The 21,762-nt window shown below is 41.5% G+C and overlaps 1 protein-coding gene across 11 annotated transcripts in view; it reads left to right on the top strand.

Annotated features, from left to right (window-relative positions):
- The window catches only part of ralgapa1 (Ral GTPase activating protein catalytic subunit alpha 1), a 324,614-nt gene that overhangs the window by 259,598 nt on the left and 43,254 nt on the right, over positions 1-21,762 (top strand). For all 11 annotated transcript variants that reach the window (XM_048537681.2, XM_059649187.1, XM_048537674.2 and 8 more), the window contains 3 exons: positions 184-339; positions 10,091-10,249; positions 20,996-21,123. In XM_048537681.2, coding sequence (XP_048393638.1) covers positions 184-339; positions 10,091-10,249; positions 20,996-21,123 — 443 coding nt within the window. The remainder of the gene's footprint in view (positions 1-183; positions 340-10,090; positions 10,250-20,995; positions 21,124-21,762) is intronic.

Genomic DNA, 21,762 nt, shown 5'->3' with positions numbered 1-21,762 from the left:
CCATGTAGGAATTAACTGTCTAAAGGTTTTGAGACATATATATGATAGATATATTCTAATAGTTGTCATGTATTCTAATGCCATGTAGCATTCTCTGGCCACAACAACTAGCTAAATAATACATAATTCATGTTATTGCAAACTTGGATTTTCTTAATTATATTCTATTTCTTTCTGTTTAAGGTTAACCTTACTAATCATTGTGGCTTCATGGGTGGACTACAAAGAAATAAAAGCACTGGTCTCTCCACTCCATACTTTGCTACCTCCACCGTAGAAGTAATATTTCATGTATCTACAAGAATACCTTCTGATTCAGATGATTCTTTAACAAAGAAGGTCTGGTTTGTAGTAATATTTAGCTACTACATACTCTTACCACTTTTTGTAAATTGTTAACTTGGTACATTGAAATGTAGCCTCAAGTCAGGTGTCAATTTTATTTCATGTTAACATTGCTTTGAATTTGAGGGTGTCTGATTTTGAAATTGCACAATGTGCCAATGGATTTTTTCATTGTGCCTTATTTTTATAATAATGAAATCATCTGTTAAAAATTCTGATAGACTTATTTCAAAACTTATTATGGTGATTGTTCCTAGTGTTGACTTCTCAACTTTTAGCCACCTAAGTACTCATTAGATAATATTAGTTATGTATTGTTAAGCTGTATATGCAAAATCACACAATCAAAGAGGCCTACAGCAGAAAAAAAATAGTCCTTTGGCCCATCAAGTCTGTGCCGGTCAAAACACCGCCTAAACCAATCTAAATCCATTTTCCAGTAGTTGGCCCACAATATTGCATGTCTTGGTTGAAGTTACTCATTAGTGAGTTCATTTATCCTAGCTGTCTTCCCTCCTCCTGTCAACCTGTAAGGATGCATCAATTTTCACTTGGGAAAAATGAAAGCCCTTTTCTACCTCCGGGAAAAGAAAATAATTGAGTTAATCAGTTTAAGAAGGGAAGTGCTCTCAAAAAATCTACTCTTGAACAAACACAATTATTTTGATTTACTTTTATAGTGAATGCGACCTTGGCTGATAATAGTGTTTCTGAGGTGGTACCAATTAAGTTCTATTTGGATTCTGTACAAAACAATTGTGTACGTGTAGAATATCAGAGGCAATTAACAATTATCAATGTTATATCTAGTACACTGCCATGAAAAGAAGGAACCTGCAACCATAATTCCACACAAATTTTAATTTTCATGTTAGATAACAAGGATGAACACAGCAGGCCAAGCAGCATCAAAGGAGCAGGAAAGCTGACGTTTCGGGTCTAGACCCTTCTTCATCTAACTTGGCCTTTGCAAATGCATGTTGGTTCTCTAATCAGTTCATATCAATAAGTACTCAGTTGCAATGTGTCTCATGTCAGCTGTTTGGAATTCACTTTTTTAAAAAAGGATTGCACTTTTTTACTTCTCTCTCCAGCCTGAAAAGCCTCCTTTAAATCCATTTTTCTCGTCAAGTTTTTGGTCACCTCCCCAGCAGCCATGATTTTTGTCATCTGTGATGTGCTTTGGGCCTGTTGTCTAAATTAAACTTGGAATGTTTTTGAACATTATTATAGTGTATCCAAACCACAATGAAACATAACAGTAGAAAGCCAAAAATATTCATTTCTTTCATAAGATTTCATTGTTGGACTTGCTAAAATTGTCTATAAATACTTTGTTTAGCAATGACAAAGAATTTTTACTATTGCCTCAATGCAAATATTGAAAAGTGAAAGCAATATGGAGATTGGCTCCTACAAAACATTGCGTGATGATTTTCCATAGAACGTTAGGTTTTGTGCTCAAATGCAAGTTCAACTATTTGCTTCTTTAATTGCGTCAACTTTATCATTGATTTTTCTTGATCAAATGCACCATTCTTCCAAAAAAAATTAAATGAACATATTGTACAGCCCAATAATTTTTCTCTCTCAATGTATCAATACTAATACACTGAACTGATAATTTACAATAAAAAAAATTGAGGTTGGAGTTTGTTGTATTAAACAATGGGCAGCATGGTGACTCAGTGGTTAGCACTGCTGCTTCACAACACCAGGGACCTGGGTTCAGTTCCACCCTCGGGTGACTGTGTGGAGTTTGCACATTCTCCCCATGTCTGCGTGGGTTTCCTCCACGTGCTCCAGTTTCCTCCCACAGTGCTATGATGTGCAGGCTAGGTGGATTGGCTATGCTAAATTGCCCGTAGTATTCAGAGATGTGTAGATTAGGTGGGTTATACAGGGATGGGTCTGGGTGGGATGCTGTGAGAGTTGGTGTGGACTTGTGGGGCCGAATGGCTTGTTTCCAAACTTTAGGGATTCTATGATCTATTATCTATGAAAACCCATTTTGTTAGCCACTTTGCCCACTTACTATATTTAATATATTTCATCAACAGATGCCATCTGCTCCAAGGCATTGAAATATCCAACTTCCAATTCTTCATTTTGCTCTTCTAGCATTATTTCTAAGAATGGGTTTCAGCATCTTTCTCGGAATGTCTTTATAATTATATAGGAATTGATCAAGAATTGGATGGATTATCTGGCCTTGTGTGTGGCCCCAGCATGAATTCACAGTATTTTAATATAGTTGGAAATAAATACAGGTTTTAAACATGCCACAAAAACATTCTATCCAGTCGTTGTACAAATGACAGCCTGCAGTCATATTTTTCTTTGGAATTTTATCAATTCTATGTTAATGAGTTGAAATTTTGGACCTTCAAACTTGCGTTCTGTTATGAATGAACAATGGGGCATCATTTGGCTGTCCCCTCTTAACTGAAACATACATCATTGGATATAACATTATATTCACCTTACTTATCAATAAGCAGTGTTGAAATATAATATTGCAGCCTAACAAATTCAAATAATAAACTTAATTGGGTCAGGTAGTCTAGTTAAGAAAGTAGATTCTTTGTCAATAGTGTATTGCGCAAGAGATAATGTGAACTGCAGATGCCAGAGAATCCGAGATAACAAGGTGTGGAGCTGGATGAACACAGCAGGTCAAGCAGCATCTTAGGAGCACAAAAGCTGACATTTCAGGCCTAGACCCTTCATCAGAAACATGAGAGGAGGAGAGAGTTCTGAAATAAGTAGGGAGAGAGGGGCGGCGGATCGAAGATGGATAGAGAAGAAGATAGGTGGAGGGGAGACAGCCAAGTTAAAGAGGCGGGGATGGAGCCAGCGGAGGTGAGAGGTGGGGAGGGGATAGGTCAGTCCGGGGAGGACGGACAGGTCAAGGGGACGGAGGCCCCAGGAAGACTTTACACATCAAACAGATATTCACCTGCTCATCTACCAATGTGGTGTACTGCATCCGCTATTCCTGTTCCGGCCTCCTCTCTAATGAGGAAACCAAGCGGAAGCTCGGGGACCGCTTTGTAGAACATCTACGCTTGGTTCGCAATAACCAACTGCACCTCCCAGACGCAAACAATTTCAGCTCCCCCTCGCATTCCTTGATGACATGACCATCCTGGGCCTCCTGCAGTGCCACAACAATACCACCCGAAGGTTGCAGGAACAGCAACACGTATTCCGCTTGGGAACCCTGCGGCCCGACGGCATCAATGTGGATTTCACAAGCTTCAAAATCTCCCCTCCCCCTACTGCATCCTAAAACCAGCCCAGCTCATCCCCGCATCCCTAACCTGTTCTTCTCTGACCTATTCCCCCCTACCTCAAGCCATACTCCCAGTTCCTACCTACTAACCTCATCCAGCCCCCTTGACCTATCCGTCCTCCCCGAACTGACCTATCCCCTTTCTACCTACACTCACTTCCACTGGCTCCATCCCCCCGTCACCTTTAACTTGTCTGCCTCCTCTCCACCTATCTTCTCCTCTGTCCATCTTCGATCTGCCTCCCCTTCTCTCCATATTTATTTCAGAACCCTCTCCCCATTCCCCCTTTCTAGTGAAGCGTCTAGGCCCGAAACGTCAGGTTTTGTGCTCCTAAGATGCTGCTTGGCCTGCTGTGTTCATCCCGCTCCACACTTTGTTATCTCAGTGTATTGCGCAATACTTCTTCATTAGGCTTGTTCAGAAAATCCATGCTTGTAAATCTAATATTTGCTTAAATGCTGCTGAAAGCATAAAAATTGCTTCTACATTGCCAGGACAAAGAATCAGTTCAAAAGATTAGATAATCCATCCAATGATTGATCGATTCCCATGTTATTACGAAGAAGTTACAAACAAAAAATTAATCAAACAGATGGCTTTCCAAAAAAATGCATCACCTACGTGCACAGAGGCAGGCTGTGATATCAGCTGACCACAACAGAAGCATCTACACATGCTCAGCGACGACAACATGCCAGGATGTGTTGCCCCATGTGCCACTAATAGCGCCATATCCTATGCATTGTGAAAGTTGCAGCATACACAAAGACCCTGCCATTTCAACAGCATGTGTGTTGCTGACATTCTCCCCTTCATCGTCATCCCCCGCTTCCATTGGCTGTGAATGAGGAGAAAGCTGCATGAGGGTGAAACCGAGGCACTAGTTGAGGGGCCAGCGAGGCTTGGAGGCAAGGCAGAAAAGGAAATGGAACCTGACACTGATAAAGAGGACTTTCTCTGACTGGCAGTATCTCGTCAGTCACCACTACTTCAACACTTAACCATCTGCATTCTAGTAATATTACTTGGGCAGAGAAACTCGACTTCATTAGCCTCAGCCTGCACCTCCGCCTGAGTCTTGGATCACATTTGTCTGAAGCTTCTGATACACTTTCAGAGACAGGTTCTGCTGCTTTTCATTGCTTCGTAATTGCGTAGAGAGCCTTCTTGCACTACCTAAAAGAGACATTTACAGTAGTCTCAGTTCAATGACAGAACTAAGGCACCTCAGGAGTAGAAAAGTACTGTTGATTGGATTGTCTCAATCTGTCATCATTTTTCAGATTCTATCAGCCTCACGATCTACCCAGAAACAGCCTACAGAACTATAACCGGATTCCCCAAACCAAGATGAAATCTGAGGACAACCAGGGTGAGGGAGGGAATGTGGGGTCTGGGGCTTCTCCCATTTCTGGGCCTCCTGTGCCACCACGTCTATCTCACAATAAACCACATTCTCAGATGCCCAGAATTGGGAGCCATGTTAACCACGGATTTGCAGCGTTTCACACATTTAGCAAAAACTTTTTGGTTTTGTACTCTGATCTTTATTTGTGAAACTGGTTGAAAGGTTGGTTTAAGTATGATACACTTGACCATAGCTTTGTCCAAAAATAACACGTAACTTGTTGCACATAATATGCAACCAGCTCAATTTTATTAAACCTAACCCTTTGCAATATTCAAAAGACCCAGGCATTAAAAAACATTAAACTCTATATGGGTAATAACTTTTCTCATTTTACATTAAAACAAATCACTTAAAAATGCCCAGTGGGGGAGTACATAATAGGAGAGTAAAGTATTGCAGATGGTAGATATTTGAAATATAAACAGAAAATCCTTGTTCTGAAAAGGAGTCATATTGGATTCAAAACATTAACACTGTTTCTTACATCTCACAGATGCCATCAGAGCTGCTGAGTTTCTCGAGCACTCTGGTTGTATTTTAGATCTCCAACATCTGTAGTACTTGGCATTCATTGAATCCTGGAATTACTCAACAACAATATCTGTGAAGAGGCAAACAAGTGTTAAACATTTTTGCCTTAGGGCACAGGTTGACACCCAGTCTCTCCTGTGCCTCCAGTGCTTTGCAGGCTTTCTGATTCCAATTGGAAGTTGCACAACTTTAAACTTCTTTAACATTGGTTGCCAAAAGCTGATGCTTATGAACTCTGTTTAAGCCAAAACCCAAAGCACAATCATTTACTTCATTGCATTCTGACTGGCCTGTTAGGTAAGGCTTATTGCTAATTGGTTTCAGGGAGACATGCTCAACTTCAAATTGGCTATTAAGGGTGATGGACATTGACTGATGTCACCTGCCACTATCTCCTGACTGGTTCTTTAAGTTGTCAGTTATGCATGGGTCTGTCCTCCTCATTAATATTTGTTGTTGTCACTTTATAATATTTTATGTAGTGTTTGGAACCAAGCAGATCAAGTTGACTATGAGACCCTTGATTGGGGTTTTTAACCTGGGCCAATCGGGAAGCCCTGGCTGACCAATATAAATAGGAATTTAGAGCCTCTTGAGTTCAGGGGGTTGACTCTGAGCTGGCTGGCCACAACCAGTGTACTGTACAAGTAAATAAAGGATGATTTGGTGATGGATACCAGCTTCTGTGCAGATTTTTCAGTGGTAATGCGGAGGAGTGGGGGGTAGGTGGAACAGTACATGCCTAAGAACATTTGCTCATACCAATCATTTTGGAGTTGGTGTAAGCATTTCTGGCATCATGCCTTTATTTGGGAGGTTTGACTCATTCGATCCTACTGTCGAAGACTGGGCCCAGGGTGTGGAAAGAATGTGATTTTTTTATCCTGGGCAAATGACATTAGGGCAGGTGAAAGGCAATGAGTAATCCTTTTGACTGCTCGCAGACCAGCAGCGGCATTTTCAGTTATAATGGGCTTAATTTTCCCAGAGACACTAGACACTAAAACCATCCAAGAGTTGACAGAATATTACAACCCCAAACCTCCTGTAATTCTGAGACGCTATTGGTTTTTTTTCAATTGTTAGACAACCGGAGGAATCTGTGTGAGAATTTTTGACAAGGGTAAGACTGCTGGCAGAGACATATGACTTTGGGTTAACCCTGAATGAGATGCTGAGATACTATTTGGTATGTGGGATTAATGATGTAATCATGCAGAAGCAGCAACTAGCTGAAGCCCATTTGGACTTCAAACTGGCACTAGAACTGGCTTTGTCATTAGAAAATAGAGCAGGTGGAGATGGGAGCCACAGGGCACCCTAGTGGCAGTGGACACCCTTACCTACCCGACTGAGCTTGGGGAATACCACTTGAGTGTAGACAATTACAGAGCTTCACACAGGGCATAACCTGAGCAGAGGGACCCTAGGTCAGCCACAGCAGAACCCCACTGCAAAGCCAAGCCACGGCCAAGTGCCTAAAGAGTTCTTAAGGATCTGTCTGGCAAACCATTGTAGTTGCTGCTGGTATGTGGACTCATGACAACAGAGGGGCCCTACAAGGCCTGACTTGAGTAAGAAGAGTCAAGCCAATACCCAGGAAAGCACACACCCTGGAATAGTCCATTTTAGTTTTAAACTTCCTGGACAACCTTCTGATCACCACTTATAATGTCCCACCGTGGACACAAAAAGATCCTGTCCTAGCAAAACTAAGACATCTGGTGGTAATGGGAGAAACAGAAGGGCCAATGCAACCAGGACTGAAACTTTTCTCGACGCAGTGAAACCAGATCTCCGAGGAGGATGGTATATTACAATGGGGAGCAAGCGTGGTTGTTTGAGTAAAGGTCGCCACCAGATATTGGCTGAAATCCACCAGGGTCGTCCAGCGGTTTCCAAGATAAAGATGCTAGCAAGAAGGATGCCTGATGGCCACGGTTGGATAACAACAGAGCTGTGTTGTGGGCCTGTGCCCAGAGTGCCAAAAAGGACAAAAATTGCCACCAAAAACACCCCCGCATTAGTGGGAATGGCCGGGTGAATGCTGGACTCAGTCACATGTTGACACTGCTGGTCCTTCCTCGGGCTCAATGTTCCTGGTCATTGTGGATGCCCATTCAAAGTGGTTGGACGTGCATAAAGCTCATTCAGCAAACTCAGGGATGAGAAGCTGCGAGCATCATTCACAATACACAGACTCCTGGAAATATTAGCCACAGACAGTGGGATTTTATTTACTAGCAGGTAAGGTTGAATGGCATTCAGCGCATATGGACAGCTCTGTACCATCCATCATTCAATGGTCTATCAGAAAGAACGGTTCAAACATTGAAAGCAAGCTTAAAGAAGCAGCCTACAGTGTAAACTGATACGAAATTGTCCTGCTGCTTGTTCAGTTATAGGACCACCCCTCATGTAACAACAGGGATAGCTCCAGCAGAGTTGCTAATGGGGAGAAGACTCCGGTTAAACCTGATATTCCTAGACCTGGGGGGAGGGTAAAACAGCAGCAGGAATGCTACTGTTAGCCACATGCCTCCTGTAAGTGAGAAAAACAGTTTAATTCAAGGAACAAAGTTTGGTGCTGGAACTGTGGAAATGGCCCTGTACGGGTACAAGGTGAGGTTGAAGTGAGGTCATGTCCCATGATTTACGAAGGTCAGAGAGGTGCAGTAGTTCTGAACAAATGTGGATCACCTGAAAGCTGTTACCTTGCAAAGAGAGCACAAGCAAAAGACACCTGGAACCTCAGAACAGCCAGAAGGCCTGTCAGAAACTGTCCCCTCCCATCTAATATTGAGGAAATCTCAGAGTCTGAGATGGATGCAAACTCAATACCATTACCACCAGAAGAAGAGAAGGAAGCTCTCCAGAGAAGCTCTGGATGCAAGAGACAGGCTGCAGACTAGTACACACCACCCATGTCAGAGTCTGAGTTGGAGGAACCAGACCCAGGGCTAACATGTCGGAGGAAAAGCTACAAGGGAAAACCCAAGCATACATTCCTAAACTTAGGGAGAGGGGAAGCGATATCATGATCGGAACCAAGTGGATCTCGTTGACAGTGAGGTCCTTGATCATGGTTGTTAATATGGACCAATCAGAAAGTCCTAGCTGACCAAAATAAACAGGGGTTTCAGAACCTCCTGAGTTCAGGGGCCTGACACGAAGCTGGCTGGCCAGCCACTGCCAGTGTACTGTACACAGGCATATAAAGGGTGACTTGGTGACGGGATACCGGCCTGTCTGCAGTTATTTTACTAAGAGGTTAGTTTGACACTTCTTTAAACCTCTTTAATAAAGTGAAAAATGAGTCATTTAATTAAACATTAAAGTATTGTCTGCACTCTGTCCTCAATCCTGTGCATTTTTTTTTGTCAAATGAAACTAAGCAGTCACAACCCTGACCCTGTTGCAAGATCTGCATGGCTGTACTTAAGCAGAGTAATATGACGGTAGAATAGAATGTACTAAGATTTATTTTTGATATTATCAAACAATCCATGCAATGTTAGCTTCCCTCCTAATCCTACAAAGCAAAAATAAATATTTTTTTAAAATAGTTTGTTAAGAAAAATTTAGCATTTAAAAAATGCCAACCTTTCAAAGAGTACACAAGCATCAGTGTGTGCATATGGGAGCATGTCCACAAGAGCGAAAACGAGGGCACCTGAGAAAGTAAGAGCAGGAATACACCCACATAATCAAGAATGGGAGCACACCTGAGCGATGCAAAGCTGACTCTTCTCTTTGCCTATTCACTTAAGAAACAGTTTGAAGGAGACAGACATGCAGCTGCTCACAATCTGTCTGGGATGCACTGCTACTGTCATTCTCTCAGCTATGCTGTCACTCTTGCTCTCTGCCATGTGCTCCCACTCTTGCTCTCTGATTGTCAGCAAAAAATCTAGGATCATCATAGACTAGAACATTTTACCCCACATTTTCTTCCTTGCTAGATCATTTTACTAGTATACTTTTCATTTCTCAGACATTGATGTTAATGGAATTTTTGGACATTGCTTGAAGTTAAACATTTATAAATTACTCCAGAATCTGAACTTTGCATGGTGGCCAGGAGTGATTAACCTCAGTTGAAACAACATTGTCATTGTTAATCAGTTGCACAGCTCAGATTCAAACTACTCATAGTGCTGGAGACGCTTCACAGAGATTACTAAGAAGCCTGCATTTATGTCTCGCATAGTACCCTTTTCTTTGCTTCAGTTTCACACTGAAAAAGCTGTTATTATCATATCATCAGTCCTCCTAAAATCATTATGAATGACATCCAAATAATCATGTTCTATATAATCCGTATCAGTGCTTGTGTGTTCTCTGAACTCATTGCTGCAAAGCAGAAAAAATATGCAATTTCCTAGCGTAAACTTTGAACTAAGGCTAGATTTTGATTCTTGTATCATTGTTTGTATAATTGCTCTAATTGTGAAATGTTGAAATTTATGTTGTTCCACTCTACCCTTTTTTCTTATGTTATGGGCAGTTGAGACACCTCGGGAATGATGAAGTGCACATTGTCTGGTCAGAACATACAAGAGACTACAGAAGAGGAATTATTCCTACTGAATTTGGTGATGTCCTGATTGTTATTTATCCAATGAAAAATTATATGTTCAGTATCCACGTAATGAAAAAGCCAGAGGTAAGGTAATCCTACAGTGTGTTGAATTATTAAACTGAATTAGAATACCAAAATATTTTGCACATGATTTTAGTAAAGTTATGTTTGCAAAACTGCAATGCGCGTTATTTATTTGCAGCAACAACACAGAAACAAAAACAAAGTTGCTGGAAAAGCTCAGCAAGTCTGGCAGCATCTGTGAAGGAAAAAACAGAGTTAACTTGATTAATAACAAGATCAAGGGTTACAAACAGAAGGCAGGAGAATGCGTTGAGAAACATACCAGCCGTGATCAAGTGCGGGGCAGACTCAATGTGCTGAATGGCCTAATTCTGCTCCTTTATCCTTTTTCCATGAATCTTATTTTTCCATTGGTCAGAAAATCTGAACTCACAAAGCATATGTGGAAAATCATACCCTGACAGTAATTTCAGCCATTCTTTACAAGTGTACAAATCAATGTCCACTTCTTTACAAGTCAATCAACCCAGTGACTGAGTTCCGAGGAAGGGTCACCAGATCCAAAACATTAACTCTTCTTTTTCTTCACTGATGCTGCCAGACCTCATGAACTTTTCCAGCAAATTTGTTTTTGTTCTTGACTTACAGCATCAGCAGTTCTTTTTGTTTTTAACACAAAAGCAAAATCCAGATATGCTAGAAATCAAAACAGACAATACTGGTAGTACTCACTAAGTCGGGCAATATTTGTGGATAAAAACAGGGTTAACATTTCAGGTCAATGACCCTTCATTAGATCAAAGAAAAATATAAGTAAAGGTAATAAAATGGAAATGGACAGGGAGGATGTGGAAGAACCAGAAAGGGAAGTCTGTGAAGGAAGGTTAAGATTAAGTGACAAAAGATATCATGGTACACAGCCAAAGGGAATGGTAATAATGCAGTAGAGAAACAAAAATGTGTCCTGATTAAGTGTGAATAGCTGAATAGTAGCTGTCAAAGTGCACAATGAAGGACTAAGTAAGGAATTTAAAATCAAATGTTTACAGTGATTATGATCTTTAAATTGTTGAACTTGCTGTTAAGTCTAGAAAGTTGTAGAATGTTCAAAGGTGAATGATTGTTCTTAAAGCTTTTCTTGAGCTTCATTGGAAAACTTTAGCAAGCCATGGATACAGAGGTGAGAATGGGAACAAGATGAAGGATTGAAATGACAAGCAACACAAATCTCATGCTTAGGCTTGCGGATTGAGTGGAGCTGTTCTACAAAGTGGTTACACCATCTGTTTGATCTCTACATTGTAGAAGAGACCACATTGTAAACAATATATCGAGCTAAGTTGAAAGAATTACAAGTAAATCACTCCAAACATTTATTCTAAATGAAACAATGTTAAGAAATGAAAAAGGATGCAGTAGAAGAGTAGATGTTGTTTCTTCTGCACCTCCACATAAACGTGCTGTAGGTCTGGTGATATTACTTAGTTAGATTGTTAAGATACAGAAGAACGGGCATTGTAAAATTAAGTACTTAGAGCACTTGTAGAGATGGCTGGGACACTGAGGTAATAGGTAGAAGGCAGATTTAGGTTAATTTACAGAATGTAGCATTACTTTATTATAAAAAAAAGGATGAGCCATCTGGCTTGATACTTCACCATCTGACTTATGATCCACTTAACTTAGCAGCAAAGGTTGATTGTCTAATGGTAAGGTTTGGCACATAAGTTCTCTTTTCAGGCACTGAGATTCTATTTTGATTTACACTTGTAAAGAATGGCTGAAACTATTGTCAGGGTATGATTTTCCACATATGCTTTGTGAGTTCAGATTTCCTGACCAATGGAAAAATAAGATTCATAGAAAAAGGATAAAGGAGCAGAATTAGGCCATTCAGCACATTGAGTCTGCCCCACACTCGATCATGGCTGGTGTATTTCTCAAACCGTTCTCCTGCCTTCTCTTCGTAACCCTTGATCTCGTTATCAATCAAGCACCTAACTATTTCTGTCTTAAATACACTTTATGACTTGGCCTTCATGGCTCTCCGTGGCAATAAGTTCTACAAATTAACCACACTGTGACTGAAGAAATTCCTCCTCATCTCAGTTCTAAAACGTTGACCCATCACTCTGAGACTGTGCACGGCCTTTCCTTCTAGGGGAAGCATCTTTTCTGCTTCCACTCTATCCAGGCCTCTCAGAATGTTCAATGAGATCACCCCACGTTCTTCTGAACTCCATCGAGTATAAACCCAGAGCCCTCAACTGGTCCTCATATGACATGCTATTCATCCCATGATCATTCTTGTAAACCACTGGATCTCCTCCAAGGCCAACCCATTTTTCCTTAGATGTAAGGCTGAAAACCGCTCACAGTATTCCAAATGCAGTCTAACCAGGGCCTTATGCAGCCTCAGCAGCACATCCCTGTACATATATTCTAGCCATCTTGAAATGAATGACTATATTACATTTGCCTTCTGAACTGCAAACTAACTTGCATGTTAAGCTTAAGAGAATCCTGATCTAGGACTCCTGAGTCCCTTTACACTTCAGATTTTAAAAGCCATTCCATTTTTAAAAAAAGTCTCCACCAGTATTCTCCCCACCAAACAGCATAACCTTGCACTTTCCAACTGCCACTTTTTTGGCCATTGTCTTAACCTGTGTAATTCCTTCCTCAGCCTCCCTACCTCCTCACTACGACTTTTCCCTCCATCTATCTTTGTGTCATTTGTAAATTTAACAACAATGCCCTAAGTTCCTTCATTCAGACATATGACATGAATAGTTGTGATCCCAACATGCACCCCTACAGAACTCCACTAGTCACTGGCTGCCATCTTGAAAGTACCTCTTTATCTCGACTCTCTGCTTCTGCCATGCAGCCAATCATCTATGCATGCCAGTACCTTGCCCATAACACCATGGCCTCTGATCTAATTTGGCAGTCTCCTGTGTGACACCTTGCCAAGGGCCTTTTGGTCGTACAAATAGACCACATCCACTGGCTCTCTTTTGTCCAACTTGCTCATTACCTCCTCAAAGAATGCTAACAGGTTTGTTAAGCATAACCTCCCCTTGATGAAGCTATCCTGATTCAGCTGTATTTTATCCTGTACTTCCAAGTATTGTGCAGTCTTATCCTTATGGATTGGCTCTAAAATCTTACCAATGAATGAGGCAAGGCCTACTGACTTATAGTTTCTTGCCTCTGCCCCCTTCCCTTCTTAAACGGATATTACATTTGCCATTTTTCAGTCCTCTGCTACGCCCCCTGACTCCAGTGATTCATGAAAGAACATCACCAATACCTCCACAATTTCCTCCTGTATCTCCTTTAGAACTCTGGGGTTTTGTCCCACTAGTCCAGGTTATTTAGCCAAATTTTAGACCTTCAGCTTCCCCATCACCTCCTTAGTGATGGCCAGTATGCTCACCTCTGTCCCTGACTGTCTTGAAGTTTTGGAACGTTGCTGGTGTCTTCCACTGTGAAAACAGATGCAGGGTACCTATTTAAGTTTCACTGGCATTTCTTTGTTCCTTAGCCTCATTTACTAGTGGTCCAACATCCATTCATGTCTCTCTTAACTTTTGGATACCAAAAAAAAACTCTTGTAAACTTCTTTTATGTTGCTAGCTCACCTACTCTCATATTTCATCTACTCCCTTCTTATTTTTTTAGTTAAGTTAATCTTTCTTGGTTTTTAATGGCTTCCCACTAATCTTCACCACTTTATTTGATTTTTTTCTTTTACGTCTGTGCTGTCCCTGATTTCCTTTGTCAGCGATAGTTTCCTCATCCTCTCCATAATATGTTTCTTTCTCTTTGGGATGAATTTCTGCTGTACCTCCCAATTTACCCCCAGGAATTCCAACGCAGCTCCACCATCTTCCATGCTTGGTTCCCCTTCCAATCAGCTTTTGCCAGCTCCTCCCTCATGCCTTTGTAGTTACCTTTACTCAATTGTAATACCAATCTGATTTCAGCTTCTCCCTCTCAAACTCCAGGGTGAATTCTATCGTAATTTGGTCACTGCCCCCTAAAGGTTTCTTCATTTTAAGCTCTTTAATCAAGTCTGCCTCATGAGGAAGGGTCACTGGACCCAAAACGTTAACTCTGTTTTCTCCTTCACAGATGCTGCCAGACCTGCTGAGCTTTTCCAGCAACATTGTTTTTGTTACTGCCTCATTACACATCTCTAGGTCCAGAATTGTTAGTTCCCACATGGACTCTACCACAAGCTGTTTCAAAAAAGAAAGTCTTGCACACATTCCACAATCAGCTACCAATCAGATTTTGAGTCTACCTGCATATTAATCTCCACTATGATTATTGTAATAGTGCCTTTACATGCCTTTTCTTCCCCACAGCCTGACTACTGCTAAAAGGCTTGGATACAACTCCCTGATGTCTTTTTCCCTTTGCTGTTCATTAACTCTACCCACACAAATTCTACACCATCTGACTATATATCATTTCTTGGTATCAATTTAATTTCATTTCTTATAAACAAAGCAACCCGATCCCATCTGCCCATCTGCATGTCTTCTCAACAGAATGTGAAACCTTGGACATTTAGTTCCCAGCCCTGTTCCCCTTGCAGTCCCATCTCTGTGATAGCCACGACGTTGTACCTGCAGGTTTCAATGTACTACAAGCTCATTTACTTTATTTTGTATACTGTGTGCATTTATGTACAACACCTTCATTCCTGCATTGATTGTCTGCCTTCTCATTGTTGACCCCTTAATTGTTGTGTCTGAAGTTAGTTCCCTGACCTTTCCAGACCTTGTCCTGTTACTTGTTCTGGAAACTTTAATAAGCTCTTCTGAACCCTATCCGCCGCCCCTCCAACCTTTAATTTTTCCATAATTTTCCTTGCAACCGAAACCCTACCTCCCCACACCCCACCAGTAGACTTGAGTTAAATTCCTGCCGAAGAGGAAACAAGGCAAAGCTGTAGCTTATGTGAAGCTGTATAGATAAAATTTCCAAAAAGTGACCAAATATGAGCCATGATTAGATTAGGCTTTGATAGATTTCAAAAGATCACTTACCAGTCATTCTATAAAGGAATATATTATGGACATTAATAGGCTTTTATATGAGATTGCAGAAATTAAATTTTGGAATTATTTCTTCTATCAAATGTTTGGATTAAACTACTATGCCGTATACAGGCAAACTCCTGCTCTTAACTGGAGTTGGGATATCAAATCGAAACACTGCTGCTTTATAAACAGATATAGCAGTGATCTTCTAATAGAACAAAGAGAAACTCTTGGGCATCTTTATGATGTATATTGATATTTTGCGGAGACATACTGTGCAACTTGAACAGTTTATAACAGCCAAAATCAAAGGGCAATTTAAGATTAGAAGTCAGTCTTCAGGTACTTTTAAATATATAGGCTCAGAGATGAATCAAAACAGGCTGATAGTAACCTTGAATGAACAGTTATATGCAGAAATAAATGTTAACTAAGAACATTGCAGAAAGATGATGTTTGAATTGAAGAAGAAACGAGGTAGTTAATATGTATGATTAGATAGTTAAATTGACTGTTTACTCAAACAAGATTTGATGCTAATTAAGACATATTGAAACTTAGTATAATGATGAAACATGCTACAATTGAAGTTCTGAGGGCAGATAGAATGTTAAAGAACTTAAATTTGCAGAAATGTGCACCGTGGTTTCAAACCTTGGCTGACCCAAAAGGCATGAAATAAGTCTTTTTATAAAACAAAAAACTGTGGGTGCTGAAGATTTGAAACAGAAACAGAAATTGTTGGAAGAACTCTGCAAGTCTGGAAACATCTGTGTAGAGAACACCAACTTAATATTTCAAGCCCAGTTACCCTTCATAGGAACCAGAGAGAGAAAATGGGATGTATTGCCCTTTAGCCTGATAAGCAAAGAAAATGAAAGGTGTATTTGAAAGTATCCTAGCTTCAGAACACTGGCTGTGGTAGGTGTATTAGATTAAACATTTTGAATGAAATCACATTCATGACATTCTCAGAAGAGTTTGTAGTAGTTCGCTATAGGATAGTATATATTCTACAAAGACATTGATTGAGAAAGGATTAAAGATTGACCTCGTGTCCATAAAATGAATGTTAAGAGGAAAAGGGATCTCCCAGATAAAATAAATTGACATCAGTCACTAAATTGGCAGACCTTTTTTACAAAAAGGAAGGCAATTGAATAAATTGTTGAAGGTATGGGAAGAGGGACATTTTGAATTGTTACCGAGATCGTAGGAACTGCCGATGCTGGAGAATCTGAGATAACAAAGTGTAGAGCTGGATGAACACAGCAGGCCAGGTGGCATCAGAGAAGCAGGAAAGATGACTTTTTGGGTCTAGACCCTTTGGAAATTTCACATTTTGAATTGTTATGGGTTATATGAAATATATTCTCTTTGATCAGTTTTGTAATTGTTTGAATATCTTACAAGGCTTTTTGAAAGCAACAAGGAGAATTTGTGATCTCATGTTCAATATATTGTTAGATATATCAAGTGAAGGATTTTGCTTAATTAAGCACCGAGAGCATTTATAAAGAGAGATAGCTGGGACAATGGGGGGATAGACAGAAGGCTAACGTACACGATGCTGCGTTTTATAAATAAACTCATTTCAAGAAACCAGCAGTGATAATGGGAACTGCAGATGCTGGAGAATCCAAGAGCAGGTCAAGCAGCATCTCAGGAGCACAAAAGCTGATGTTTCGGGCCCATTTACATCCCTTCATCAGAGAGGGGGATGGGGAGAGGGAACTGGAATAAACAAGGAGAGAGGGGGAGGCGGACCAAAGATGGAGAGAAAAGAAGATAGGTAGAGAGGAGAGTGTAGGTGAGGAGGTAGGGGGCGGATAGGTCAGTCCAGGGAAGATGGATAGGTCAAGGAGGCGGGATGAGGTGGTAGGTAGGAAATGGAGGTGCAGCTTGAGGTGGGAGGAAGGGATGGGTGAGAGGAAGAACAGGTTAGGGAAGCGGAGACAGGCTGGGCTAGTTTTGGGATGCAGTGGGGGGAGGGGATGAGCTGGGCTGGTTTTGTGATGCATTGGGGGGAGGGGAGATTTTGAAGCTTGTGAAGTCCACATCAATACCATTGGGCTGCAGGGTTCCCAAGCGGAATATGAGTTGCTCTTCTTGCATCCTTTGGGTGGCATCATTGTGGCATTGCAGGAGGCCCATGATGGACATGTCGTCTGAGGAATGGGAGGGGGAGTTAAAATGGTTCGCGACTGGGAGGTGCAGTTGTTTGTTGCGAACCGAGCAGAGATGTTCTGCAAAGCGGTCCCCAAGCCTCCGCTTGGTTTCCCCAATGTCGAGGAAGCCACACTGGGTACAATGAATACAGTATACCACATTGGCAGATGTGCAGGTGAACCTCTGCTTAATATGGAAAGTCATTTTGGGGCCTGGGATGGGGGTGAGGGAGGAGGTGTGGGGGCAAGTGTAGCACTTCCTGCGGTTGTAGGGGAAGGTGCCGGTGTGGTGGGGTTGGAGGGCAGTGTGGAGCGAACAAGGGAGTCACAGAGACAGTGGTCTCTCCGGAAGGCAGACAAGGGTGGGGATGGAAAAATAGCTTGGGTGGTGGGGTCGGATTGTAGATGACGGAAGTGTCGGAGGATGATACGTTGTATCCGGAGGTTGGTGGGGTGGTATATGAGAACAAGGGGGATTCTCTTTGGGCGGTTGTGCCGGGGGCGGGGTGTGAGGGATGTGTTGCAGGAAATGCGGGAGACGCGGTCAAGGGCGTTCTCGACCACTGCGGGGGGAAAGTTGCAGTCCTTGAAGAACTTGGTCATCTGGGATGTGCGGGAGTGGAATGCCTCATCCTGGGAACAGCTGCAGCGGAGGCAGAGGAATTGGGAATAGGGGATGGAATTTTTGCAGGAGGGTGGGTGGGAGGAGGTGTATTCTAGGTAGCTGTGGGAGTCAGTGGGCTTGAAATGGACATCAGTTTCTAGCTTTCCTGCTCCTAAGATGCTACTTGACCTGCTGTGTTCATCCAGCTCCACACTTTGTTATCTAGAAATCAGCACCTAGTTTTGTACTTTACCATCAGGCTTAATAATTGGAGGTTGTCTGAGAGTGAATCAGGGAATTCAGAAGGAATAGTCCCTTTGGAACGCTGAAAGAATTTTTTGGTGACATCATGGTAGAGGTGGCAGAACTCACAAAGGGTGATCTGTTGACTATGATGGCAGCTGAGGTGAAAAGTGATAACAAGGAGAATCATAGTGGGGAGGGAGGGAAAGGAATAGAGCAATGGCCCTTGAACAAAATCAGACACAGAAAGCCCTCCTTGCACACTGGGAAAGAATCCCATTAAAGGCAGCCATTGTAAAAACTGTACTTCTGTTCTGGAGTACATGTAACAATAAAGAATATTCTAATTCTAATCCATAGGCTTTTGTTCTTGCATGGAATGTGAGCATTCTTGGCTGGACCAGAATGTGTTGCCATTGAAAAGATGGTTGTTAGCCATCTTGAAGCACTGCTTTTGGTATAGGTAGACCTACAATGCCACTAGGGAGGTAATTCCGGTATTTGACCAAGCAACATCGAAGGAACATGATATCTTTCCAAGTCAGGATGGTGACTTGGAGGGGAACTTGCAAGTGGTGGTGGTAGTGTTCCCATGTATCTGGAGCTCTTGTCCTTACCAACACTCTCGGTAATGGGCCTGGAAGGTGGTGCCTAAGGAACCTTGGGAAATTTCTGTTGAAGTTGAAAAGAATGGAAGACACGTTGAAAGCAAAGAAGTCTTGTCAAGGTAACTACGGGAGCCCATGGACTTGTAGTGAATATCAATTGTAAGCCAGAAATGAAGACTGGGAAGAGAAGGGATGGGAGAGTCTGAGATACATCAAGGTCGAAGGGAAGAAGGATGGAAATTACGAAGAACATCAGTGAAGTTCTAAAATTCTTTCATGGTTTGTGAGCATGGTGGCAAGACCATCATTTTTTGCTTTCCCCTGTATATAGTTGAGATGGTGGTGATGAGCTGCCCCCTGAACTGCTGAAGTCTCTGGTGTAGGTACATCTCTACAGTTCTACTCGTAGGGAGTTTGAGGATTTTGACCCAGTGGACAGTGAAGGAACAGTGATAAAGCTCCAAGCAGGGTGGTGTATGACTTGGAGTGGGACTTGTAAGTGGTGGTGATCTTATGCATCTCCTTCTCTTGGTCTTCTCAGTGGTACGTGATGTGTGTTCGGAAAACATTGTCAAAGTAGCTTTATTTTGAGTTGCTGCAATGCATTTTGTGTACAGTACATACAGCTGAATTGTGGATTAGTGGTACATGGGTTCCCACTCAAGTTGTTCTGACCTAAAGGGTGCAAACTTCTTGAATGTTGTTGGAGCTGTCCTCTTCCGGGCAAGTGGACAGTATCCCATCACATTTCTCATTTGTACCTTGTAGGTGATGGATAGGCTTTGAAGAGTCAGAAGCTATGTTGCTTACTGCAGATTTCCCAGCTTCCTGATCTAGGTTAGGCAGGATTATTTTCTCGTCCAGGGTAAGAGTAGGAAGCAGCAGCAATGTAGTCATTGATGTACTAGAAAGAGAGATGAGGGAGGTGTACTGATTAAGAATGCTACAAGCAAGCTCTACATATTCTATGAAAGGCAGCCATACTAGAACCCATGAAGATACTCACGGCAAGCCTATTTTTGGAGGAAATTAATTGAGTTGAAAGCTGAAGGGACTAGGCCCGAAACATCAGCTTTTGTGCTCCTAAGGCGCTGCTTGGCCTGCTGTCTACATCCAGCTCCACACTTTGTTATCTGTGTTGAAAGACAAATTGTGCTATGTGAAAACAGTAGGGAGGCAGTGGTAATGCCACTGGGCCAGAAATCCAGGGGACCAGGCCAATGTTCTAGGCACATTATAAGAAAACAGATGTTGAAATGTTAACGAGAAGCGAACCTAATAGTGAGAACAGAATTCTTGTTGATCTATCATAAAAGCTCCATCAGGTTCAATAACACGCATCACGGAAGAAAATCTGCCACCCAGACTTGGTCTGACCACCCACAGTGCCTGCTAAAGTAGCCCAGCAAACCTCTCAGCTATGTCAAACAGCTACAAAATCTAAGGAAAAGAATGAAACTAGACAGATAACAGCATTGACCGAGGCACTCAGTTGTTTACCCTGCAAAGCCCTCAATATTATCACTTGTCGGTTTCTGCCAAAGCTGGGAGTTTCACAGATTTTTCTCCCAGGTGCCAACAATTTTCTATGTCCTAATGATATTACATAATTACCTATTGTTGCCTTACATTGATACTCTGGTATGTGTTACCCTTTGAAAATGACTTGTGATTTAGTGCTCTTAGCTGTCTCAGTTGCAGTTTCTAGCAGTATTGTTGGGAAGGTTTTAGGAGCATACTAAAACCAGTGGGTGAGGTTTCGGGAAGGAATTCAAGCTTGGAGCCAAGGTAGCTGAAAGCACTGCCAATGATGGTGGACCAAGTAATGTTGGGAATGCTCAAACAGGAAGAGTTGAATGAGTGCAGAAGTTCCAAAGTACCGATAGAGTATAGCGAAGGAGAGGAGTGAACTGCATTCCACTCAGATAGCGAACAGAACCAATTGACTTAAATTAGATTCTATTATCATTTGTCAATCACATTTTTAGCATTTGTTTCTATTGAAGTGAGATAAATCTTTTTTAAAAAAACTGGATGCAGCTATCAGAAATCTTGTATAACTTAATTGCAGTGATATGAGATAAATTATTTGGTAAAACTGAACCAAGTAATCTTCTTTTGAACAGGTACCATTTTTTGGCCCACTCTTTGATGGTGCTATTGTGGATGGGAAAGTTCTACCAAATCTAGTTCGAGCTACAGCAATCAATGCAAGTCGAGCTCTAAAGTCACTAATTCCACTGTATCAAAATTTGTATCCTTTTTTAAAAAAACTGCCCTTTCCTTCTGTTAAAATGGCATTTGAAGTATCAGAAGACCTCGTAAGTAAGATGGAATTACACATGCAATTTTTTTTTGCTTTTTTTTAATGCATTTGCTCGTGTTTGGGAGAAGAATCCACGCATTAAGTTGGTTATTCTTATGGGGGATGAAGTCAAAATGAAAATTTCCTCCAATGTATTGCAAAGCAAGCTGTGCAAATACGTTGGCAAGATGTCTTTAAAAGAAAGAAAGGTAATTATTTATCTTTTGTAACGAACATAAAAAAACCTTCTGAATATATAACAGTTACAAAGAAGTGGAATAAAGTAACTTTGTCCATGATGTAACAAGGTGCGGAGCTGGATAAACACAGCAGGCTAAGCAGCATCTCAGAAGCAGGAAAGCTGATGTTTCAGGCCTAGATCTTTCATTAGAAATGATGATGAAGGATCTAGGCCCGAAAAGTCAGCTTTCCTGCTCCTAAGATGTTGCTTGGCCTGCTGTGTTCATCCAGCTTCACACTTTGTTATTCGGATTCTCTAGCATCTGCAGTTCCTATTATCTTTGTCCATGGTGTAATCTGACAAAGTTGAAAGTTTACACATGTCTTAGAGGAGCTGAGATGCAGAAA

The sequence above is a fragment of the Stegostoma tigrinum genome, chromosome 10, assembly GCF_030684315.1.
Source record: "Stegostoma tigrinum isolate sSteTig4 chromosome 10, sSteTig4.hap1, whole genome shotgun sequence".
Taxonomy (NCBI): Eukaryota; Metazoa; Chordata; class Chondrichthyes; order Orectolobiformes; family Stegostomatidae; genus Stegostoma; species Stegostoma tigrinum.
Note: the sequence above shows the minus strand (reverse complement) of the source record. Positions and strands in the feature narration are given on the sequence as shown.